Source organism: Myotis nattereri (genome assembly GCF_964212035.1).
Source record: "Myotis nattereri genome assembly, chromosome: 11".
NCBI lineage: Eukaryota > Metazoa > Chordata > Mammalia > Chiroptera > Vespertilionidae > Myotis > Myotis nattereri.
In genome coordinates, this window is record NC_138086.1 from 14,136,280 (window position 1) to 14,157,872 (window position 21,593).

General features: G+C 39.0%; 1 protein-coding gene across 1 annotated transcript in view; it reads left to right on the top strand.

Annotated features, from left to right (window-relative positions):
- Positions 1–4,444: 4,444 nt before the first annotated feature.
- KCND2 (potassium voltage-gated channel subfamily D member 2) overlaps positions 4,445–21,593 on the top strand; it is a 521,425-nt gene continuing 504,276 nt past the window's right edge. The window contains exon 1 of the mRNA XM_081102070.1: positions 4,445–6,579. Coding sequence (XP_080958196.1) covers positions 5,465–6,579 — 1,115 coding nt within the window. The 5' untranslated portion in view covers positions 4,445–5,464. The remainder of the gene's footprint in view (positions 6,580–21,593) is intronic.

Here is a 21,593-nt window from a genome sequence, read left to right on the forward strand (position 1 = left end):
TGGCAGATACTGAAGATACCATTGGTATAGTGGACATCATTTTGAAGAGGCTAGGCAACGGTTCCTGACTCAAGCTGACTACTTGAGGACTCTGAGAAAGAGAAGCATGAACCATGACCCAGAATCATGATAAAACACAATAAGTTCTGCCAACTGAAAAATAGCAGAGAAAGACTGTGAAAAAAGCTAATTTTCAGGATAGCGTGAGATGAGGCTTAAATGGTAGAGGAAATTGAGATTCTGAAAGTTCTATATGCTCTGTGAATGACTGATTTCTGAAAATGTTCAGATAGTGACCATTATAAGTGCATAAATAAACATCCTATATTATAAAAGGCTAATATGCAAATTGACTGAATAGAGGAATGACCAGTCACTATGATGCTCACTGACCACCAGGGGGCAGACACTCAATGCAGAAGCTGCCCCTTGGTGGTCAGTGGGCTCCCACAGGGGGAGCGCCACTCAGCCAGAAGCCAGGCTCACGGTTGGTGAGTGCAGCAGAGGTGGCGAGAGCCTCTCTTGCTTCCGTGGCAGCGCAAAGGATGTCCGACCTGATGGCTTAGGCCTGCTTCTGGGGAGCAGGCCTAAGCCATCAGTCAGACATCCCCTGAGGGCTCCCAGACTGGGAGAGGGTACAGGCTAGGCTGAGGGATCTCCTTGAGTGCATGAATTTCATGCATCATGCCTCTAGTATTCTAAATAAAAGGCATAATACAGGTTGCAAAGGAAAAAATAAAACTGACCCTATCTCAGGTGACATAATTGTCTACATAGAAAACCCAAGAATTAATAAGGAAATTCAACAAAATTGCAAGTGCAAGATCAATACACAAAATCAACTGCATTTCTATATACTAAAAATGAATGTATACAAAATGGAATTTAAAAAAACACAATACTTTTCAGAATTCCTCCAAATAAATTGAAATACTTAGTATAAATCTAATAAGACATGTACGGGATCTGTATTCTGAAATTTTCAAAATGTTGATGAAATAAACATAGAAAGAACTAAATAAATGGAAAGACATACTGTGCTCATTGGTCAAAAGACTTAACATAGTAATGTACATTGACTTATAGATACAATGAAATGTCTATGAAAATCTCAGCACCCCCAAATTGATTTATATGTGTAATGCAATGCCATTTAAAATCCCAGCAAGGCATTTTGTATACATAGACAAATTTATTCTAGAATTTGTATAGAAAGGCAAGGACCTAGAATAGCTAATCAATTTTGAAAAAGAATAATAGAGTGTAAGGAATAATTTTACTTCATGTTAAGGGTTATTTTACAGCTACTCTCAAGAACGTGTCCTTTTAGTGAGGGCATAGACACACACAAATGGAACAAAATAGGGAACCTAAAAATAGATCACAAAAATATACCCTACTGATTTTTGACAAGGGTACAAAAGCAATTCAATATAGGGAAAAATAGACTTTTCAACAAATGCTGCTGAAGGAACTGGACAGTTATAGGCAAAAAATAACAATAAAATAAAGGGTGGGGTGGCCTTAACCTAAACCTCAACACCATATATAAAAATTAACTCAAAATTGATCATAAACCATAAACTTAAATCATAAATTGGACCTCATAAATTAAAAACTATTGCTTTGCAAAAAAATATCCTGCAAGGAAGATGGAAAGACCAGGAAAATTGTTTGCAAAGGTCAATTATTTAGAATATATAAACAGTTCTCCAAAGTAAAAAACAATCTAATTGAAAAGTAGGCAAAAACAGGAACAGGCATTTTGTTGAAGAATATACAGATGGCAAAAATGAACATTTAAATGCGTTCAGCAAAATTAGCCATTAGAGAAACAAACATTAAAATCACAGTGAGATGTCACTATACATTATCAGAATGGCTAACATGAAAAATAGTGATGCCAAATGTTGATGAGGATGCTGAGAAACCAGATAACTTTTGTTGACTGGTGGGATATAAAATGCTATATCTACATGTGTGATAAAATTAAACAGAATTAGCCTGGCTGGCGTGGCTCAGTGGTTGAGCACCAACCTATGAACGGGAGGTCACGGTTCAATTCCTGGTCAGGGCACATGCCCAGGTTGCCGGCTCGATCCCTAGTAGGGGGCATGCAGGAGGCAGCCGATTAATGATTCTCTCTCATCATTGATGTTTCTATCTCCCATCCTCTCTGAAATCAATAAACATATTTTTAAAAATTAGACAGAAATAACTATAATACATAAAATTTCGTGTCCATAGTGAAATCTGAATGAGGTTGGTAGATTGTGTGAAAGTTGATTTCCTGGTCGTATTATTGTACTGGAATGGGTAAGATGTTACCTTTGAGGGAAACTAGATGATAGGTATAAGGGATCTCTATTCTTTCTCACAAGTGTATGTGAATCTATAATTATCTCAAAATGGTTTTTAAAAATCACTGTAGGTACAGTATGAAGATAGACTGCTAAGGAAGGTGAAATATACAGAGTTATTGGGGGGGGGGGGTGCTTGGTGGGGTAAGCAGTGGAGGACAGGACATGGTCTACGATGACCAAGTTTCTTCCTCGGGCTTTCTTTATTGGGAGAGAAAACAGTAGACAACGGGAGAGGAGGGGCTCTTGGATTCAGTTTAGATCTTGCCGAGTTTATTTTCTACCAACCAAGCAGGGTGAACAAAATGAGAACTCCAGAAAGAAGAAGAGGAATCCCTGGGCAAGGGAAACATATAGAATGTTCTACTGGATTCTGTGCACATAATCTTCATCATCTACGGGATTCTGTCTATTATCTCCAGGGCTTGGAAGTCAACTCAATTCAAGATTATACATTTCAGTCCACTTAGTTTATCCACCAAGTACAGTCAACAAGTCTTGAAGAGGTAATTTTCAGGTAGAAATTAGACATCTTTTCTTAATCAAAATTTCCAGGCCTTTATTATAACAATAATTAAAATTATTCAGTCATCTACATTTAATTTTCAAAGACATTTCCACAAGAAACTTTCCACATCTCATTCCATTTTCATCAAAATGCAGACTCGAGCCTGAGTAATAGATCTAATTGCTAGAAAAATGGGTGGGGAGTCGGGGATTTGAGGATATTTCTGTGAGCTGATTCCCTGCAGGCTCCCTTCATTTTTGATCCTTCACCTTTCTAAAGCATCCAAACCTTAGGGATAGATTTAACTTCCCTCCCTTCACGCCATCTAGTGGTTCGAAACGGTGTCTGTTCGGTTTTAAGGAAGATTCCTAATGACTGGGGGGCGGGGTGCACGAAAAACAACCCGGTTGGCCACGACAGTTTCCTAATCTCAGCATCACATCACGGACTCCTCGCAAGGACACCTTTCACTACTTAGCCCTTTGGGATGTGCACAGAGATGCGCCGAGAGCGTGAAGGGGGCGCGCACCCATCGCGGCGCACGTCCCCGGACGCCGACATTTAGAAACGGGTTTTAATTCCTTCCTGTCATTCGCAAAGGACGGGGAAGGGAGTTGTGGCAAGACCTAGGCTGAGGACACCGCCAGACTTTTCGACAAGTTGGATAGATGACGTAGTAGCCTCTGCAACGTGAACGTCTGGCTTGAACAAATAAAAAGAAAGAGGAAGAAAAAAAAAAGCTCTTAAAAATTCTGCCGCGGGGCTTGCAGGGCTCGCTCCCCCCAACCCGCCCCCCCACTCCCCCACCCCCCGCCAGCAGCCCCCAGAAGACAACCAATTCCTGCGCGTTCCGCTCCGCTCGCCGCCCTCCCAGCTTCTCTCTCTCTCTCTCTCTCTCTCTCCTTTTCCCACGCTTGCCTGGAACCCGGACCCAGGGAGGCAGAAGCGAGGCACCGGCCCCCTTCCTCCTCGCCTCCACCGAGCCACCGCAGCCCGGCGCGTGCAGAGCTTCCCTTTGTTCGCCGAGGCTCGCTCTCCTCCCCCGGCAGACCCACCTGGATGCTCTCCCTAGGTGACATTTTGCGCCGGGGCTGGTGGGTGGCTGGGGTGGAGCGACAGCAGCCCGAGGGGGCGGGGGCGGAGAAAGGTCAAGCCCCGGGGAAGGCGGGGGACGCCGTGCAGAACCTGCGTGGCGGGGCGTGCGCTCGGTTATTTATTCATTTTCTCCTTCTCGATTGATCGCACGAGCTGAGCGGCGCCGGGAGCCCGGGGACATGCAGGACCACCCACTGGCGGGGAAGCAGCCAGCCGCCCTCCCGCGCACCCGCGCCGCCGAGCGCCTCCAGCCTCCGCGCGCCGGCGATTGCCCGCGCGGGCCCCGGCCCCGGCCCCGCAGCGCCACGGCCGCCCCGCAGCCCCGGCGCCCCGCCGCCCCGCCCCGCGCCGCGCCGGCCCCAGCGACGACCGCCGAGGCGCAGTAAGTTGGCAGGAGCGGGTCCGTTCGGTTCGCCTCCCCCGCACCTTTTGAACTTGTTGCTGCCGCTGCTCTGCCGGCCTGCGTCCGGCTTTGGGAAGGTGAACAGGAGGAGGGAAGCTCGGCAGGATGGGGGAAGGGGCAGCTGAGCTCGCTTGAGCTTCATTGATGCTCCCCGGGCGCCCGGATTCGGCGGTGGGCGAGCTGCTCCGCCTGCTTCTCCCTTTGCCGGTGCTCGGCGAGGAGAAAGTCTCTATGCAACTCAGCCCGGGTGCACGCTCGGCCAGGGGCGGACCGCAGGCGAGGCGCGTTCTGGGTGCAGACAGATGCTGCTGCCGCCCAGGCGGTGGCGGCTGCCAGCTCCCGGGCTCTGGAACTGTCACCCTGCACCTGAGCTGAACTTGAACAGAGAGTGAAGGGGCGAGGGGACGAACGCTTCGGGCACACACGAGGGGTGCTTGCGGATCAGGGCAGGCGGATCTCTCACGGACGCCCCCACCGCGCCCGCCCCACAGCGCTCCCGCCTCTATAAATACAGCCCGAGGGACAGAGGTGGCCCCCGGACTCCCCAAGAGACCTGGGGCAGTGGCGGTGATCGCATCTGGGAAGCTACAACAGGTCGCCTTTTTGAGACTCCGTTGGCGGGAAGGGCCACTTGAAAAAGGCAGGTTGGAAAGAGCCAAAGGGGAGGTGGGAAGCGTTCCTGGATTCGTGGAAAGAATACCACTGAGCGACTGTCCTTGGTTTCTCTACCCTACTACACAAAGCAAACCAACCGCACGCTCTCCGCGTGTCAGAGGAGAAAGCAAAGACACCTGTTTGAAGAAATCGCTGCGTTCAAAGCCACCTGTGTACTTATTTGTTCCTGGAGTGGCCTCGTCCACCTGCCGGGAAAGGTCTGGGCGTGATTGCTAGGACCCTGTATTTTGCAAATAGCTGTCTTGGAGGGCAACTGGCCCTCCTGAAAACTGTGACTTCACCAGGAGCCCCACCGAGGAATAGGAGTGATACCCCTGGGCCGCCTTCCTCTGGAGCATTTACTTGACCAGAGGGAGTGGGTGGTTGGGGCTACTTTGACCTGTCCAGGCCCGATTGCCCGTCTGGCCTCCACGTCCAGGCACCATGGCTGCGGGGGTAGCGGCATGGCTGCCCTTTGCCAGGGCAGCGGCCATCGGGTGGATGCCCGTGGCCTCGGGCCCCATGCCAGCTCCCCCGAGGCAGGAGAGAAAAAGGACCCAGGACGCTCTGATCGTGCTGAACGTGAGTGGCACCCGTTTCCAGACGTGGCAGGACACCCTGGAGCGGTACCCGGACACCCTGCTGGGCAGTTCCGAGAGGGACTTCTTCTACCACCCGGAGACCCAGCAGTATTTTTTTGACCGGGACCCGGACATCTTCCGCCACATCCTGAACTTCTACCGCACCGGCAAGCTCCACTATCCTCGCCACGAGTGCATCTCCGCCTACGATGAAGAGCTGGCCTTCTTCGGCCTCATCCCCGAGATCATCGGCGACTGCTGCTACGAGGAGTACAAGGACCGCCGGCGGGAGAACGCCGAGCGCCTGCAGGACGACGCGGACTCGGACAGCACCGGCGAGAACGCGCTGCCCACCATGACGGCCCGGCAGAAGGTCTGGCGGGCCTTCGAGAACCCCCACACCAGCACGATGGCCCTGGTGTTCTACTATGTCACCGGCTTCTTCATCGCCGTCTCGGTCATCGCTAACGTGGTGGAGACGGTGCCCTGTGGGTCCAGCCCGGGGCACATCAAGGAGCTGCCCTGCGGGGAGCGGTACGCCGTGGCCTTCTTCTGCTTGGACACGGCCTGCGTCATGATCTTCACGGTGGAGTACCTGCTGCGCCTGGCTGCGGCCCCCAGTCGCTACCGCTTCGTCCGCAGCGTCATGAGCATCATCGACGTGGTGGCCATCCTGCCTTATTACATCGGGCTGGTCATGACAGACAATGAGGATGTGAGCGGGGCCTTTGTCACCCTCCGCGTCTTCCGTGTCTTCCGGATCTTTAAGTTTTCTCGCCACTCGCAAGGCCTGCGCATCCTGGGCTACACCCTGAAGAGCTGTGCGTCCGAATTGGGCTTCTTGCTCTTCTCGCTCACCATGGCTATCATCATTTTCGCGACCGTGATGTTCTATGCCGAGAAGGGGTCTTCCGCCACCAAGTTCACCAGCATTCCTGCGGCCTTCTGGTATACCATTGTCACCATGACAACACTAGGGTAGGTGCCAACAAGGGAAATGGGATGGAGGTTGGATATTATGTGAGGTGATTGGAGACCCACTGAAGTTATAGCATAAATTAGAGGAAGTAATTTTTCTCTCATGATCTAAATGGTTTTGAGGAACTCTTTTGACCTATGAAGGAGATATGATATAGAGATTAAAGTACTCAGGGAGTTGAGTACTGATGCCTGAAAGTTGATAAATACAATAAATTGTAGAATTCCTGAATGTAAAGGTGGATCATCAATATTATAAGTATAAATACATAAAAACATACTAAGAATGAAAAACACAAAATCTCTGCCCCAATAACGGTATAATTATGCACCATATTTATTGAAATGCCCAGAAAGTGCTCCAGTGTATTCAAGTGAAAAGTTCTCATGTGCATTTGAAGTATCATTTTTATAGGAATAGATACTTTTAGCATGCGTTTTCCTTCTAAGAATTATAATTCTTATTTTACATTATAAAATATAGATTATAAATATCATTATAAAATAATTTTGTAATACATATGTGCCTATTGCTACATATGCATGTTCATTGTGGCTGATAAGTTATTCAGTTTTAGAATGTCAGGGCTGAAACTGATCAAGTCTATCAAATGCAGTGGAATGATATTTGCAATATATTTAAGACTCTAGGTTCATAGTTTCAAAAAAAGAAGCAAGTGACTGTCATCCACCATTTTTTGAGAAACTATAGAACCCATCAAGCAATGGGTCCATGACCACTCAATAGTATCTGGTGAGACTGATGGTCACCAAGGGCTGGTTGTGTTATAGAAATTTGTGCATTCTAATTTTCTTCTAGAATTCTTTTGTGCATGCTTGTTTATTGGGGGTAATGGTGTTTTGCAAGCAAAGGGGCATATTCTGAATTAGTAGTTTGAAAAAATTTTAAGCTGGAATTGAGATTTTTTATATTGGAGCAAAAAGAAACATATGAAGTGATTAGTAATATTAAGCAAACTGCCGAAAAGTAGCAGCATTTACATATTAGAGAATCTAATAAGATGGTTAGAGCCTTTTACTTTTATGAGTTCTTAGATAAGACAAGTAGTGATAGTGCCCTTTCTTCAGCTTTATGCTTCTTTTCTGGCATAATTAATCAGTCCAATAGGGATTTGGTAATGGCCACAAGAAAAAAGTTATTCCCAAGGCTGCTTTTTCAGTATTGTTTTTCTGGCTAATTTAATTGCCTTCTTTAAATGATAATGTGGTTAAAATCAACCTAATTTTTTTAGACATCTTGTGTTGAACAGAGTTTCTAATGTTGCCATCTAGCCAACTAATGGAATATTTTATATGTGAAGAATTTTGGGCTAAATAGGAAATTATAATACAGTAAAATAAAATAACATGACTTTGATTTAGTCTCACATGTTTTTGTAAGTTCTACTGGTACATTTTCAAAAATGAATTAGTGAAAATCCATATTCTATTGCTTGTATTTCTCTTTTATCCTGTTGGTAATTTTGTGACAAATTTTGAAGAAGATTCAGAATAGTGTAGGTGCTTAATTCTTATCAAAGGGGATATATATTTGGTCATATTGTCTTTTTGTCACTTGAAATAGTTATTAAGGACAATTGGATAGTGCAAATCAATAGCAGGATTTCAAATTAGAAGAGCATATGAATAAAAAAGAACTCTGTGTTAAGAGGACGTAAAGGAAGAAATATTAAAAGGAAATATATTTTTAAAAATCTGGTGTCAATGGCACTGTTTTTCATGAAGTAGAGCAGTATCTGGTGAGTCTTTTAATACTATATAATATCTATGAGATTGATATAGGCATTATTATAATGAATGTGATGACATGGTAATTTCACCAGCTAGAAGTTCTAGCTAGACATGTGAAGTTAGTATTATTTTAAAATTTGTTTCCTGAAATGACTTTTAAATTTCTATTTTATTTAGAATTTTATATTTGTTTTCAGGAGAACAATGAGGAAATGCTAACCATTAGTGGCATTATTATCATATAATAAAAATGCTTATAAGCATCTATTTCTTGAAATAATTTAAGAAACTGAATCATGATGCCTGAGTAAAGTCTATGAAATGGATTTAGTTCACATGATTCATATGTAAGTGGATTAGAAGAATTAAATATACACTTTCTCAGAACTTGGAAGTAAAATGGGAGTTACTTTTAAGATTTAAGTTTCATTGAAGTTGACAAGTTTAATTTTCAGGAATTAAGCTAATTAGTGATCCTGATAGGATATAGTAGTCATACTTTTAAGATGTAGAAATGTTGTGCAGTCAAAATGCAATCCATCTATTGGAAAATTATATGAACATTTAACAAAGCATATGTTTTATAATATAGCACAGTTTCTTAGGAAAATGTCCTGTTTCTCATCAAAATATATTTATAATACATTTTATAAATATATATATTTTAATTCTGCCTCTTTGTTTCTTATCTTTGGTTGCATTGTGACTCAAAGCTTTATTTAAGGATAGAAAATATTTGACAAATCCATTGCCTGAATTTATTTTTTACTCTATAGTTTTATACTTATATGATGAGATATAAGCTATAAAACTTTCTGGAAAATATGCGTAGTTGAAGCTAATATCAAGCTGTGTCTGATAGATGATCAAGAATTTCCCATTACACTTTCTGAGCTCTTTTTACATGGCCATTATTTTTAATGGAGTTAATGTTCATCAATTAATGATAATACAAGTGAAAATGGAATTCTAAATAGTGGTTATCAAAAGTTTCAGCTCATGCAAACATCTATACTAGTAAGAGAGGAAATCACCAACAGCTTTGTAATTCATAATTGACAGAATTATCTCCTCCCTCTCAGGTCATTTTAGACAATGTTCAGTCGGTCTTTTTGTCTGAAGAAATGGGTCTTTCTTAGAACTATTGTATATTCATCTTTCTTAGAACTATTGTATATTCACCTAATTATTTTTGTGCTGGCTGAAATACTAAGTATATCATTATACTATAACTTAACCATGCTTCTTCTAAATGGAATTGTTCAACTGCTGGTAAAATTATACTTTAAAGTATAATTTTAAGCCTTCCCATTTCCAATTAAAGCAGAAAACATTAAAAGCACAATTTTTTAAAAGTTAAAAAAAGACCCCACTTGGTAATGGTGTATGATCTTTTTAATATGTTGCTGGATCCCGTTTGCTAATATTTTGTTGAGGATTTTGGCGTTTATGTTCATCAGGGATATTGGCCTGTAGTTCTCTTTCTTTGTAGTGTCTTTATTTGGTTTTGGAATTAGGATAATGCTAGCCTCATAAAAATAGCTTGGAAGTGTTCCTTTCTCTTGGATTTTTTTGGAATAATTTGAGGAGGATAGGTGTTAGTTCCTCATTGAATGTTTGGTAAAACTGCCGTGTAGAGCCATCTGGACAAGGGCTTTTGTTTGCTGGGAGTTTTTTGATTACTGCTTAATTTACTCAGTAATTATTGGCCGATTCAGGTTTTCTAATTCTTCCAGATTCAGTTAATTCTAAGAAACCCAAAACACCAATCGGAAAGAATGTATGCACCCCTATGTTCATAGCAGTGCAATTTACAATAGCTAAGATCTGTAAACAGCCCAAGTGCCCATCAGTAGTTGAGTGGATAAAAAAGCTGTGGTATATTTACACCATGGAATACTATGCAGTAGCAAAAAAGAAAGATCTCTTACCCTTTGAGACAGCATGGAGGGACCTGGAGAGTATTATGCTAAGCGAAATAAGCCAGTCAGAGAAAGACAAGTAACACACGATCTCACTCATATGTGGAATCTAATGTACAACATAAACTGATGAACAAAATAGATTCAGAGACATAGAAGCATGGAACAGAATGCTGAATCTCAGAGGGGAGGCGGGGGTAGGTGAGTCGGTGGGAGGAGAGCACCCAAAAAACTTTTATGAAATAAGCATAACCCATGGACACAGACAATAGGATGCTGAAGGCCTGGGGACGGGGGGTGGAGGAAGGGGCAGGGATGGGCTAGAAGGGATCAATGGGGAAAAAAGGGAACATATGTAATACTTACAACAATAAAGATTTTTTTTTTTAAAAAAGAAGCCAATAAAAGAAAGAATGCCAGATTTTTAAAAACAGTGTTTGATTTGCCTTGCATATCTGTTTCTCCGTACCACATCCTTCCTTTCTGTGCATAAGGCCCTGACTACCCTACCTCCCTTCTTTCCATAGTGTGAACTGGAATTACTGCCTTAAACTGCCTTGGGAAAAAAGAACCTGAAACTCCTGCTTTGTCCTAATGGCCTTTTGGAGCTAGCTTCCAGGCCTTGTTTCTCATGCAGGTGGTAGGGTAGAACTTAAATGGTGCCAAATTTAGGAAATTTCAAAGTGGTCACCAATAAAAACAACAACAACTAACAACAAAACAATGTTGTGAAAATATATTTAACCAGTTTCAGGTTCAGTTTATCATTGTACCTCAGGTGCATGATGTTTGAGTGAGAAGTGGTATCAGGTGGCATTACATAATTGGAGGAGATTTTTATGTTAGGTAGTATCTGCATTCTGAGTCATGATTATTAACATTTAGACTAGTGGTTCCCAACCTTTTTTTGGCCATGTCCCACCTAAGCAACTCTGAAATCCTGATATCCCTTCGTCCCTGACATATAAGTCTTATTATTCAAAAAGTGAACGCCCATTCACGTGGAGGAAGCCTAAAAGGCCATTCACTTGGTCTTAACAAGTTTCTAAAAAACATGGCATCTATGAAAGAGAAAAATAAAAGAAAGAAAGGACAGTTGAAGTACTGAGGAAGAACTCACTAAGAAATTGTTTAAAATGTATGAAGTGATATGAAAAAATAGCAAATAAAGTTTCAAAACATATAATAGAGAACTGAAATGCATAAATATGTCACTATATATATATTTCTATACTGTATATGAGGCCCCTAGATTCATAAGAATTGCAAAAAATTCACTATTAATAACTCATTCTCAAATTGCTCTCCTTAAAAATCAAATTGCCCCCCTGTGGGGTGTGTGCCTTATGTTAGGAACCACTGATTTAGACCCTTTAAGAAACAAAAAATAGGGAATGTATTATTCATGACATAAAACTTAAGAACTTAGAAATAAGTTCTTTGCAGACATTACCTATTCTTTAATTTTAAAATAAAGGTATTTTTAATATGGGAAAGAAAGTTACTACGTGACATTTCTGTAAAGTTTTGTTTAGAATAAACTTCATGATTTAATTACATAAATCATTCTGATTTCTGAACAAATATAGGAAAAAAAGTTTATTTATAGTATACATTCATCAGAAACATAAATGGTAGAATGACTGGTACATCTATGCTCCCAGAAAAAAACTTAGTGTAGTTGTCTATAAGACTCTCAAACACTAGCTCTATAATATTTTAGTTTTAATAGGTTTGTTAACTTGCTATTTAAAAAAACCAAAAAAGCAAAATAATGTTTCTTTGTGATTTTCCTATTAAAGTAGCAGGGAAATTCCCTTTTTTAGAATGGCATAATTGGAGTGGGGTTTTATATATATATATATATACTACATATATATATATATATATATATATATACACACACACACACACACACACACACATATATATATACATACATATATATTTTGTAAATATATACACAAATAAAAATATTAAATGTTTTATTTGTTATTCTATATAATAAAAGGGTAATATGCAAATTGACCCTAGCAGCGGAACTACCAGGAACAACTGTTTGCTATGATGTGCACTGACCACCAGGGGGCAGATGCTCAGCACAGGAGCTGCCCCCTGGTGGTCAGTGTGCTCCCATAGGGGGAGATCCGCTCAGCCACAAGCCCGCTGACAGCTGCGGTTGCGAGCACAGCAGTGGTGGCGGAAGCCTCTCTTGCCACCTCAGCAGTGCTAAGGATGTCCAACTGCGTGCACTCCCTGGGGAATCGGGCCTAAGCTGGCAGGTGGACATCCCCTGAGGGGTCCCGGACTGCAAGAGGGTGCAGGCCGGGCTGAGGGACTCCCCAGAGCGTACGAATTTTTGTGCACCAGGCCTCTAGTATATTTTATAACATATAAAATAGATTGTTACATAACGTATATGTTATAAAATATATATTATTCAAAAGAAGAATAAACTTTTGAATATCTTGTTATTTATCACTATTCGGACTACATAGCTTTGGGGGAATGTTGGGAGCATATCTTGCAGAGTCATTTATGTAGAGACTTTTACTTTACCCAGCTGTTACTGAAAATGGATGGAATTATTTTCTCCTGGCCAGCATCTTACATAAATATTGCTAACATGTTGATCAAATACATCTTTACAATATGGGAAGTAACAAAATTTATCTATCTATTGAAGAGCCATACTATGAGTAACATCCATTTTTATTTTGGCATACTACAACATATTTTTTATAGTGCTCTTTAGAGAGCATGTTAATTGATGGTAGTTGAAAATGAACTTTTAAAGAAATGTAGAAAAATGGGATATATATGTATTCATCTTTTAGCAATACAGATAACCAAATCATGTCTTTATTTTGCTTTTGTCATTTGCTTAGAGAAATTATTTGACATGATATACATATTTTTTGTCTACTTTATTTTTTAAAATATATCTTTATTGTTGAAAGTATTACAGATGTCCCCCTTGCCCCCCCCCCTCCCAATTGACACCCTCCAACCCACTCTCACCCCCATCCCAGGCCTTCACTTTCACTGCACTATTGTCTGTGTCCATGGGTTATGCATATATGCATATAAATTCTTTGGTTAATCTCTTCCTGCCACCCCCTCCCTCTGAGATTCATCAGTCTTTTCCATTTTTCCATATCTTTGGATCTATTTTGTTCATCAATTTATTCTGTTCGTTAGATTCCACATATAAGTGAGATCATAGATACGTGTCTTTTTCTAACTGGACCATTTTGCTTAGCATAATATTCTGCAGGTGCCCCCATGCTGTTGAAAATAGTAAGAGGTCCTTTTTTACAGCTGCATAGTATGCCATTGTGTAAGTGTACCACAGCATTTTTATCCACTCATGGACTATGGGCAAATGGGCTGTTTCCAGATCTGCTATTGTAAATAACCCTACTATGAACATAGGGGTGTATATATTCTTTCTGATTGGTGTTTCGGGATTCTTAGGATATTCCTAGAAGTGAGATCACTGGATCAACAGCAGTTCCATTTCATTTTGTTGTTGGTTTCTTTTACTGTGCAGAAGCTTTTTAGTTTGATATAGTCCCATTTGTTTATTTTTTTCCTTTGTTTACCTTTCCCTTGGATAGTGGTGGGCAACCCCTGACATGCGTACAAAACATGGCACGCCGGTAACTTTTGCTGGCACGCGAAACCCTCTCTTATAATCTTCCATTTACAATTTTTTCCTTAATATCGACTTTTTTATTTTTCAGATAAATTCAGTGTAGGTGCATCTTAGATAAATAAATAATTTTACATAAGTTATCTTAAAGACCATAGACATGGATTGACGAGAGAGGGGAAGAGCAATTTCTATGCCTCTGCCTTAACTCAGGGTCCCTGCCTTCCTAGATCCGACCAGTGTTTTGGTTTCATCCACATACGCTTGCGAATCTTTGTTCTGTGATGAATTTTGTTAAGTCTCGTAATAGGAGTAACCTGACAGATGAAAGTAGTAGCTCGTGCATATCTCTGAAGGTCACAAAATATAAACCTGATGTAAAATCTCTGTCATCAGTGATGCAGCAGCAAAAGTCCCACTGATAATATCAAACGGAGTCATAAAGTTTTCTGTCAGTCTATCAGTGTACATGTATACATTAAAAAATAAATGTATTTTTCATCATCATATACTGTGTTTTTGTCGCTCGAATGAATTTTATTATTTCTTCAAGGTTCTTCACATACATACACCTTAAGAGATATCAAGTAGGCGTAACATGTTCTCAAAAAATTAGGGTTGGCACGCAGAAGAATTTTGAGTCAGAGATTTTGCTGGTTTTGGCACGAACTCACAAAAAGGTTGCCCACCCCTGGTCTAGGAGATGTATTGGTGAACATATTGTTATTAGTGATGTCTGAGTTTTGCTGCCTATGACTTCTTCTAGATTTTTTATTGTTTCCTGACTTACATTTAAGTTTGTTCTTGTGTATGGTATAAGTTGGTGGTCTAGTTTCATTTTTTTGCATGTTTCTGTCCAGTTTCCCCAGAACCATTTATTGAAGAGATGTCTTTACTCCATTGTATGCGTTTGCCTTCTTTATCAAATATTTATTGAGTATAATGGTTTGGGTCGATTTCTGGGTTCTCTGTTCTGATCCTTTAAACTATGTGCCTGTTTCTAGTGCCAGTATTAGGCTGTTTTGATTTTAATGGCTTTTTAGTATAATTTGATATCGGATTTATGATCTCTCCAATTTTGTTCTTCTTTCTTAAGATTGCTTACATTTATTTGGGTTTTTTTTTTTTTTTTTTTTTGGTTCCATATAAATTTTTGGAGTATTTGATCTAGATCTGTGAAATATGCTATTGGTATTTTAATAGGAATTGTGTTGAATCTATAGATTGCTTTGGGTAGTATGGATGTTTTAATAATGCTAATTTTTCCACTCCATGAACATGCGATATTCTTCCATTTGTTTTTATCTTCCTCTTTTCTTTGCTTTTTTTCAGTGTTCTGTAGTTTTCTGAATACAGGTCTTTTTATCTCCTTGGTTAAATTTATTCAAGGTATCTTATTTTTTTGTATCTGTTGCAATGGTAAAGAGATTTTTTTGTTTGTTTGTTTTGTTTCTCTTTCTGAGAGATCATTATTGGTATATAAAAATGTCATCAATTTCTGGATGTTAATTTTGTATCCTGCTGCTTTGTCAAGTTCTTTTATTAAATCTAGTATTTTTTTTTTTTAAATAGAGTCTTTAGGGTTTTCTATGTACAATATCATGTCATCTGTGAATAATGACAGTTTCATTTCCTCTTTTCCAATTTGGATGCCTTTTCTTTTTTTCTTTTTGTCTGATCTCTGTGGATAAGGCTCCAGTACTAGCTATACATATAAAAGCCTAAGTGACCGTTCGACCGTTCGACTGTTTGATCAGTAGCTATGATATGCAATGACCACCGGGGGCTGATGCTCAATGCATAGGCATGGAAACATGAAACAGAATGATGAATCTCAGAGGAAAGGGGCGGAGGGGGAGGGCGGGAAGAGATTAACCAAAGATTTTATATGCATACTATAGGCCCGTGGGGTCCCTCGGCTTGGCCTTCGAGGATAGGGCCGAAACTGGCAGTCCGACATCCTCCAAGTGGTCCTGGATTGAGAGAGGGTGCAGGCCAGGCCGAGGGACACCACCAGTGCACGAATCCATGCACTGGGCCTCTAGTGTTGAATAAAAGTGGTGAAAGCAGACATTCCTGTTTTGTTTCTTATCCTAAGGGAAACACTTCTAGTTTTTGCCCATTGACTATAATATTGGCTGTGGGGTTGTCATATACGGCCTTTATTATGTGAAAGGATGATCCCTCCATTTCCACTTTGCTGAGGGTTTTTTTTTTTTTTTTTTTTTTTTTTTAATAAAAAGTGGGTGCTGGATTTTGTCAAATGCTTTTTCTGCATCTATTGATATGATCATATGATTTTTATCTTTCATTTTATGTGATGTTTCACATTTACCTGAATTCCAAAACTAGATAAAGACATATATATTTTTAAATGAGTACATTTAAAAAAATGTATGCATCTTAATTTCTTTTATAAGCATTTACTTTGTTGACGGACAGAAATATGTTTAATGTGTTTTCTCAGCAGAGCACTTTAGAGACTGGGCCATTTTCTCATTTTCAGTGGGTCTATGATTTTTTTTTTTTTTTTTTTTTAGGATTTCCCTTTAGACTAAAGATTGACTTGGTATTATACTTATTTTTGTATAGTTATTTTATTCAATTCTGATGTCATGTATTTTATATTTGTGTAAACTTTGCTCTCAATTACACTCATTTTTGAAAATAAGTTATTGAAGACCAAATTTCTTTTGACCTAATTTCTGAATTCCTGATAATAGAAAATTTTGCAGTTATTTATTTAAAACCAATCATTTACACACACAAGATTTATTTTGTGGATTGCTCATAGTTAGGCAATTAAATAGCAGCAGGATTATTTGAAATTTCATTCTTGACTCCTTTTTTTTGAAGGCCTTAAGGCATGATATAAGAATGTACACTAATAACTTGGGGGCTACTGCTGATGCTTCCGGGATAAGAAAAGGAATACATTTCCTTTTTATGCCATTAATATGCATTTCTCTCCTAGCTCCACTGTCTGTGACTCACTCCATATTCTTCACTATCACTGCTGCTCTGTATTCATTCACACAGTACTGAGATTTTTCCATGATGATTTCCAGTTGATATAATACACCCATGTGTTCTCATCTGGTGAACTCTTAGGCCATTTGTCAGCAAACTACCTGGCCTGATGGAGGAGAAAGTAAATTAAATTTTTTTTTTTACCTAAATCACCTGAAAAATCTTTGGCATGTTGGTTGTTAAAACTCTACAATTTAACTTCTCTTTCATTGAAAGAAAAAGGAGTATTTACTGAGAAACGAGTATTATTTTTCCTTCAGAGCTCTAAAAATGATTCGCTCTTTTTTCTCTCCTCTCCCTGTCTTACATTGTTTTATGGATATGGATATATATATATATATATATATATATATATATATATATATATATATATTTCTCCCACTGGCCCGCTGGTTTCAGCAGCTAGACTTGACAGTGTGGGATATGGTCTGATATTGAAAATAAATCCAGAGATACAACACCATCTACCTTTCTGTGCACATCCATGCTGTTCTTGGCTTCAGTAGATTCCATTGGGATTCGTTGCCCTTTAGTTGTCTCCTTTGAGAACCAGCCTTTACAATTGAACTTCTCCATGAAGCCTTTTCAACCTCCCAAGCCTATATAATGTGTAGTTGAAATTACTCTTGACATTAATAAATGCTTTTTTATATATAAAGTGTGGTTTTACTTCTTGCCTTCTTAACTAGATTGACGGGCTTTTGAGGTTTGGGTTTATATCTTGTTATAAACCCACTAGTTCAATACCCATGTGTAGAAAAATCTATATTAATGTGTTGCTGATCATGGCATGAGATGATAACTGTACACCATGGAGAGAGCTCCCTAGCCAGGGAATTGTGACACCTCAACTTTAGCAGTAATCTACTAAGCTAATCTTTCGCTTTGTTCAATGTTAAAAAGTGAACTTTATTATGTGAACATTTTATCTTTGCGTGTACTACAACATACTCTTTTTAGTTTAGGGAGGGCTATGAGACTTCTCCATTTTTTATAGTAATTTTTCTGCAAATATTAGAATTAATAGTTTGTCAGTGTCTTTTTCCTTAGTCAGTTTGCTTTCTGGTGAAGGCTGGGTGAAGTGCAGGTGCCTCTGGGAAGCATATGGAGATATCTTATAATGTGAGTAATCAGCACAGGAATGGTCTGCCTTCTCCTTTAAGCTCCGCTTTCTATCTATCTAAATATTAGCAGGCAAGGAGCCTGCAGGTGAAAAAGTACTTGGATGACACTTTATGACAAGGAAGGTGTTCTTTCTCTTGCGCAGTAAATACGAGGTGGCACTTTTTTCTTTAGGCAGGTCCACTCATTTACGAATAAAAAGAAATTGTTTAAAAATAGTAAACTATTATCTGTAAATGACATAGAAGATAAATGTAGCCTCTCTCGGGAAGAAGTTCCTATTATAAGAGATTAAAAGGCAGGTATACAAAATACATGTAGCTACATATCCTGGCATGGTGCAATCCATTTTGCAGTGGAAATTTTGACAGGTCTGTTATGTAAAGAAGATTCCAATCATAAAGAGTGTGGGGAGAATAGGGGGTGAGTTATCAGAAGTTAGTAATGAGAAAAAATAACACTGAAGGTGTAAGATGACAGTTGAAATAATGCCTAATAGGATGGGAAGGTTTTGTTCTAAAAGTAAAGGGTCTTGCTTTTTTTGCTTTTATGTGTGCCTGATTCTTCCATCTTCCTCACTTTATTCATTTTTAAGAATAACAGGAATAGTGCTTTCGTAAAACCAAAGTTTTATCAGTAGCATGTACTTTTAGGAAATCAAAATGTGACTCATAGAGCTCAATTCAATTTAACATATTTTGTTGATCTCTTACTACCTATCATTGACCTCAATAACAGACATAACTGCCAACTCCCTAACCTTAAGAACCTTGTAATCTAGTGGGGGAGGCAGAAAATAAACATAGAAATATACAATTCTAGGTACTGGTGGCTGCTATAAGCAAAATAAATCAGGGTAAGAGGTGTATTATTTTAAATAGGGGACAGACAAGGCCTTTCCAAGGGGACTATATAAACTGATGGCTAACTGAAGGGAGTAAAGTGACTTCTGTGAATATCTGGATAAAGAGCTTTAGAAGAAGAGAGAAAGGAAGTATAAAGAACTCAAGGTGAAAGGAGGCTTAGTATATTTCACCTAAGGTCGCTGTAGTTGAAGCAAAGGGAGGGAGGGGCTTAGTAGCAAATGCTATCTGAAAGGTAGTTGGGACAAGAGGATGTATGGTATTACAGGCCATAATCAAGACTTCTGGTTTCATTTAATACATAATGGAGAGATATTAGGAAGTTATTAGCATACAGGACAGGATGTGATTCTGTGTTAAAATGAGCACAAGGTCTGAAACATTTAAATTTTTTCCAATGGCCACTCAGCATGTATAAATCCTCATCTTTTGTTAGATTTGTCATATTTACTTTAACTTAACATTTACATCCAGTTATTCATGAGATTTTCCAGAAAAATGGAGTATTTTATAAGCATGCATGATTAAATTATTCCTATCTGACAAAAATAAAACTAGTTCAAATGAAAAATGATTTTTTTTTTTTTTTTTTTTTTTTTGCTGAAAAGATAAAATTGGTTCTCAATAGATATGGAGCTGTTTTGGAAACGATGAAGATTATTATTTATTTTGAATATAGATGTGCAGATTTACAGTTTTCAATTCTAATGTCAGTGTTCAAGAATATCACCTATGCTTTGGATTCTATTTAGAAAATTTTCATTTATTTTTTTCTACCATTGTAGCAGGTACATATATATTCTCATCAGGTGTTTTGTTATTTTTATGAGTTTGAAAGAAAAATGGTTTCTATGTTTTTAAGTCTGTGAAAATTGCCAGAGGATATGTATTTTTCACTCCACGTTACATTAGAACCCGGTGTGTAGCTAATGTATAATGAAAACATACAGAGACTGCTTTGGTAAGGATCACCGTGCTGCAGAGTAAAACATAATAAAGAATGGAAAATTGGAGAGAACTTAGGTCAGAAGGACAAGAATTGGATCAACAGCATAAAAATACAAACAGATAATTATGGTAGCTTCCCAGATGAGCAACTTGTAGAAACTCAGTGTGGCATCTTACTGCTGTATTCTCCTTACTACATCTACTCTCCAGGTAATTCTCCATCCCACCCAGCAGTTCTATACAGAGGTTGTATTTCTGATGGAACAAGCCAGGATTTGCGAGGGCCATCACAAGGAAAACGCAAAACGCCTGCGCGTTCCCTGTCCTTTGCCTGATTGGAAGTTGTTAATGCAATTACACTCATAATTAGTATCCTTTGTTAATTTTGATGGGGGACTGGATTTTTTTCATCTTGCTACATAAATTGAAGCTAAATATATGGAAATATTTAATAGCTTTAACTCTATGTTTCAACTTAAGGCCAACCATATCCAAGAGAATAATATGAAAAATATCAACTCTGAAAATATCTCACAAGGCTTTGATTTATTCATTTTTGTGAAATTAAGAATGAGAATTGAAGTTGATATTCAATTGGTTTTCTGATATTTCACAGTATTTTATGAAATGACACTTTTTAGGTATACTTATAAAATGTAACTTTTTGCATACGTCTACAACCAAGAAATATGTATATTCTCCATTCATATTGTAGTTTATCAGAATATTACTGTAGTTTTAAAAATTATGCTAATCTCCAGGTATCTCATAGGCATCCAGAGGGGATACATCACTATGAAATAGGATATATGAATAAATGTCAAGGGGAAATTACTTTTATTTTAGGCAATTCTTAATTATGAAAATGAGTATTATTTTCAAACCTTTATAGGTAATCTTGCAATTTTTTATGTTTGTAATAAAAGGCAATTCTTTTATTTTTATTTTTTAAAATATATTTTTATTGATTTCAGAGAGGAAGGGAGAGGGAGAGAGAGACATAGAAACATCAATGATGAGAGAGAATCATTGATCGGCTGCCTCCTGCACACCCCACAGTGGGGATCGAGCCTGCAACCTGGGCATGTGCCCTTGGCCAGAATTGAACCTGAGGCCCCTCAGTCTGTAGGCCAACACTCTATCCACTGAGCCAAACGGCTAGGGCAAAAGGCAATTCTTTTAGAAAGCATAATTAACTTAGAGTGTATGTATATTGACCTGTTGTCTTTCTAAAATATAGCATCTGTGCTTTTGACTTTAAAAATTGTATGAATTTGATGTGAAATGTCAGGAGATAACAGTAAATATTCTAATAAAAAGAAGAAGAATGTAATTTAGAAAATGCTTATAAACCCTCCTTTATGGAAATAATGCACTTTATTCAGGATTGGCATGGTCCTAAAGTGCCTATTGATTTTGCAAAGAACTTTATTATTTAAATGTAAAATATCCGACTACCTTTATAATCACCTAAATGAAAAGTAAGGTTATTTTATTTCAAAAACAAAGGAAGTCTTCTTTTTCAGTCAAATAGCAAATTTTGGCAATATGCTCTAATATATACTACTTTATGCCAAACTTTGAGTTCATTAAGAAATCACTTTATAGATATTCACATTTCTTTTACTTCTGTCTCCACATTATGCAGTGCCCAGTTTCTGAATTTATACCTATTGTTTTAAATATTACTAAAATATGTGTGAACGTACAGTGTATACTCAA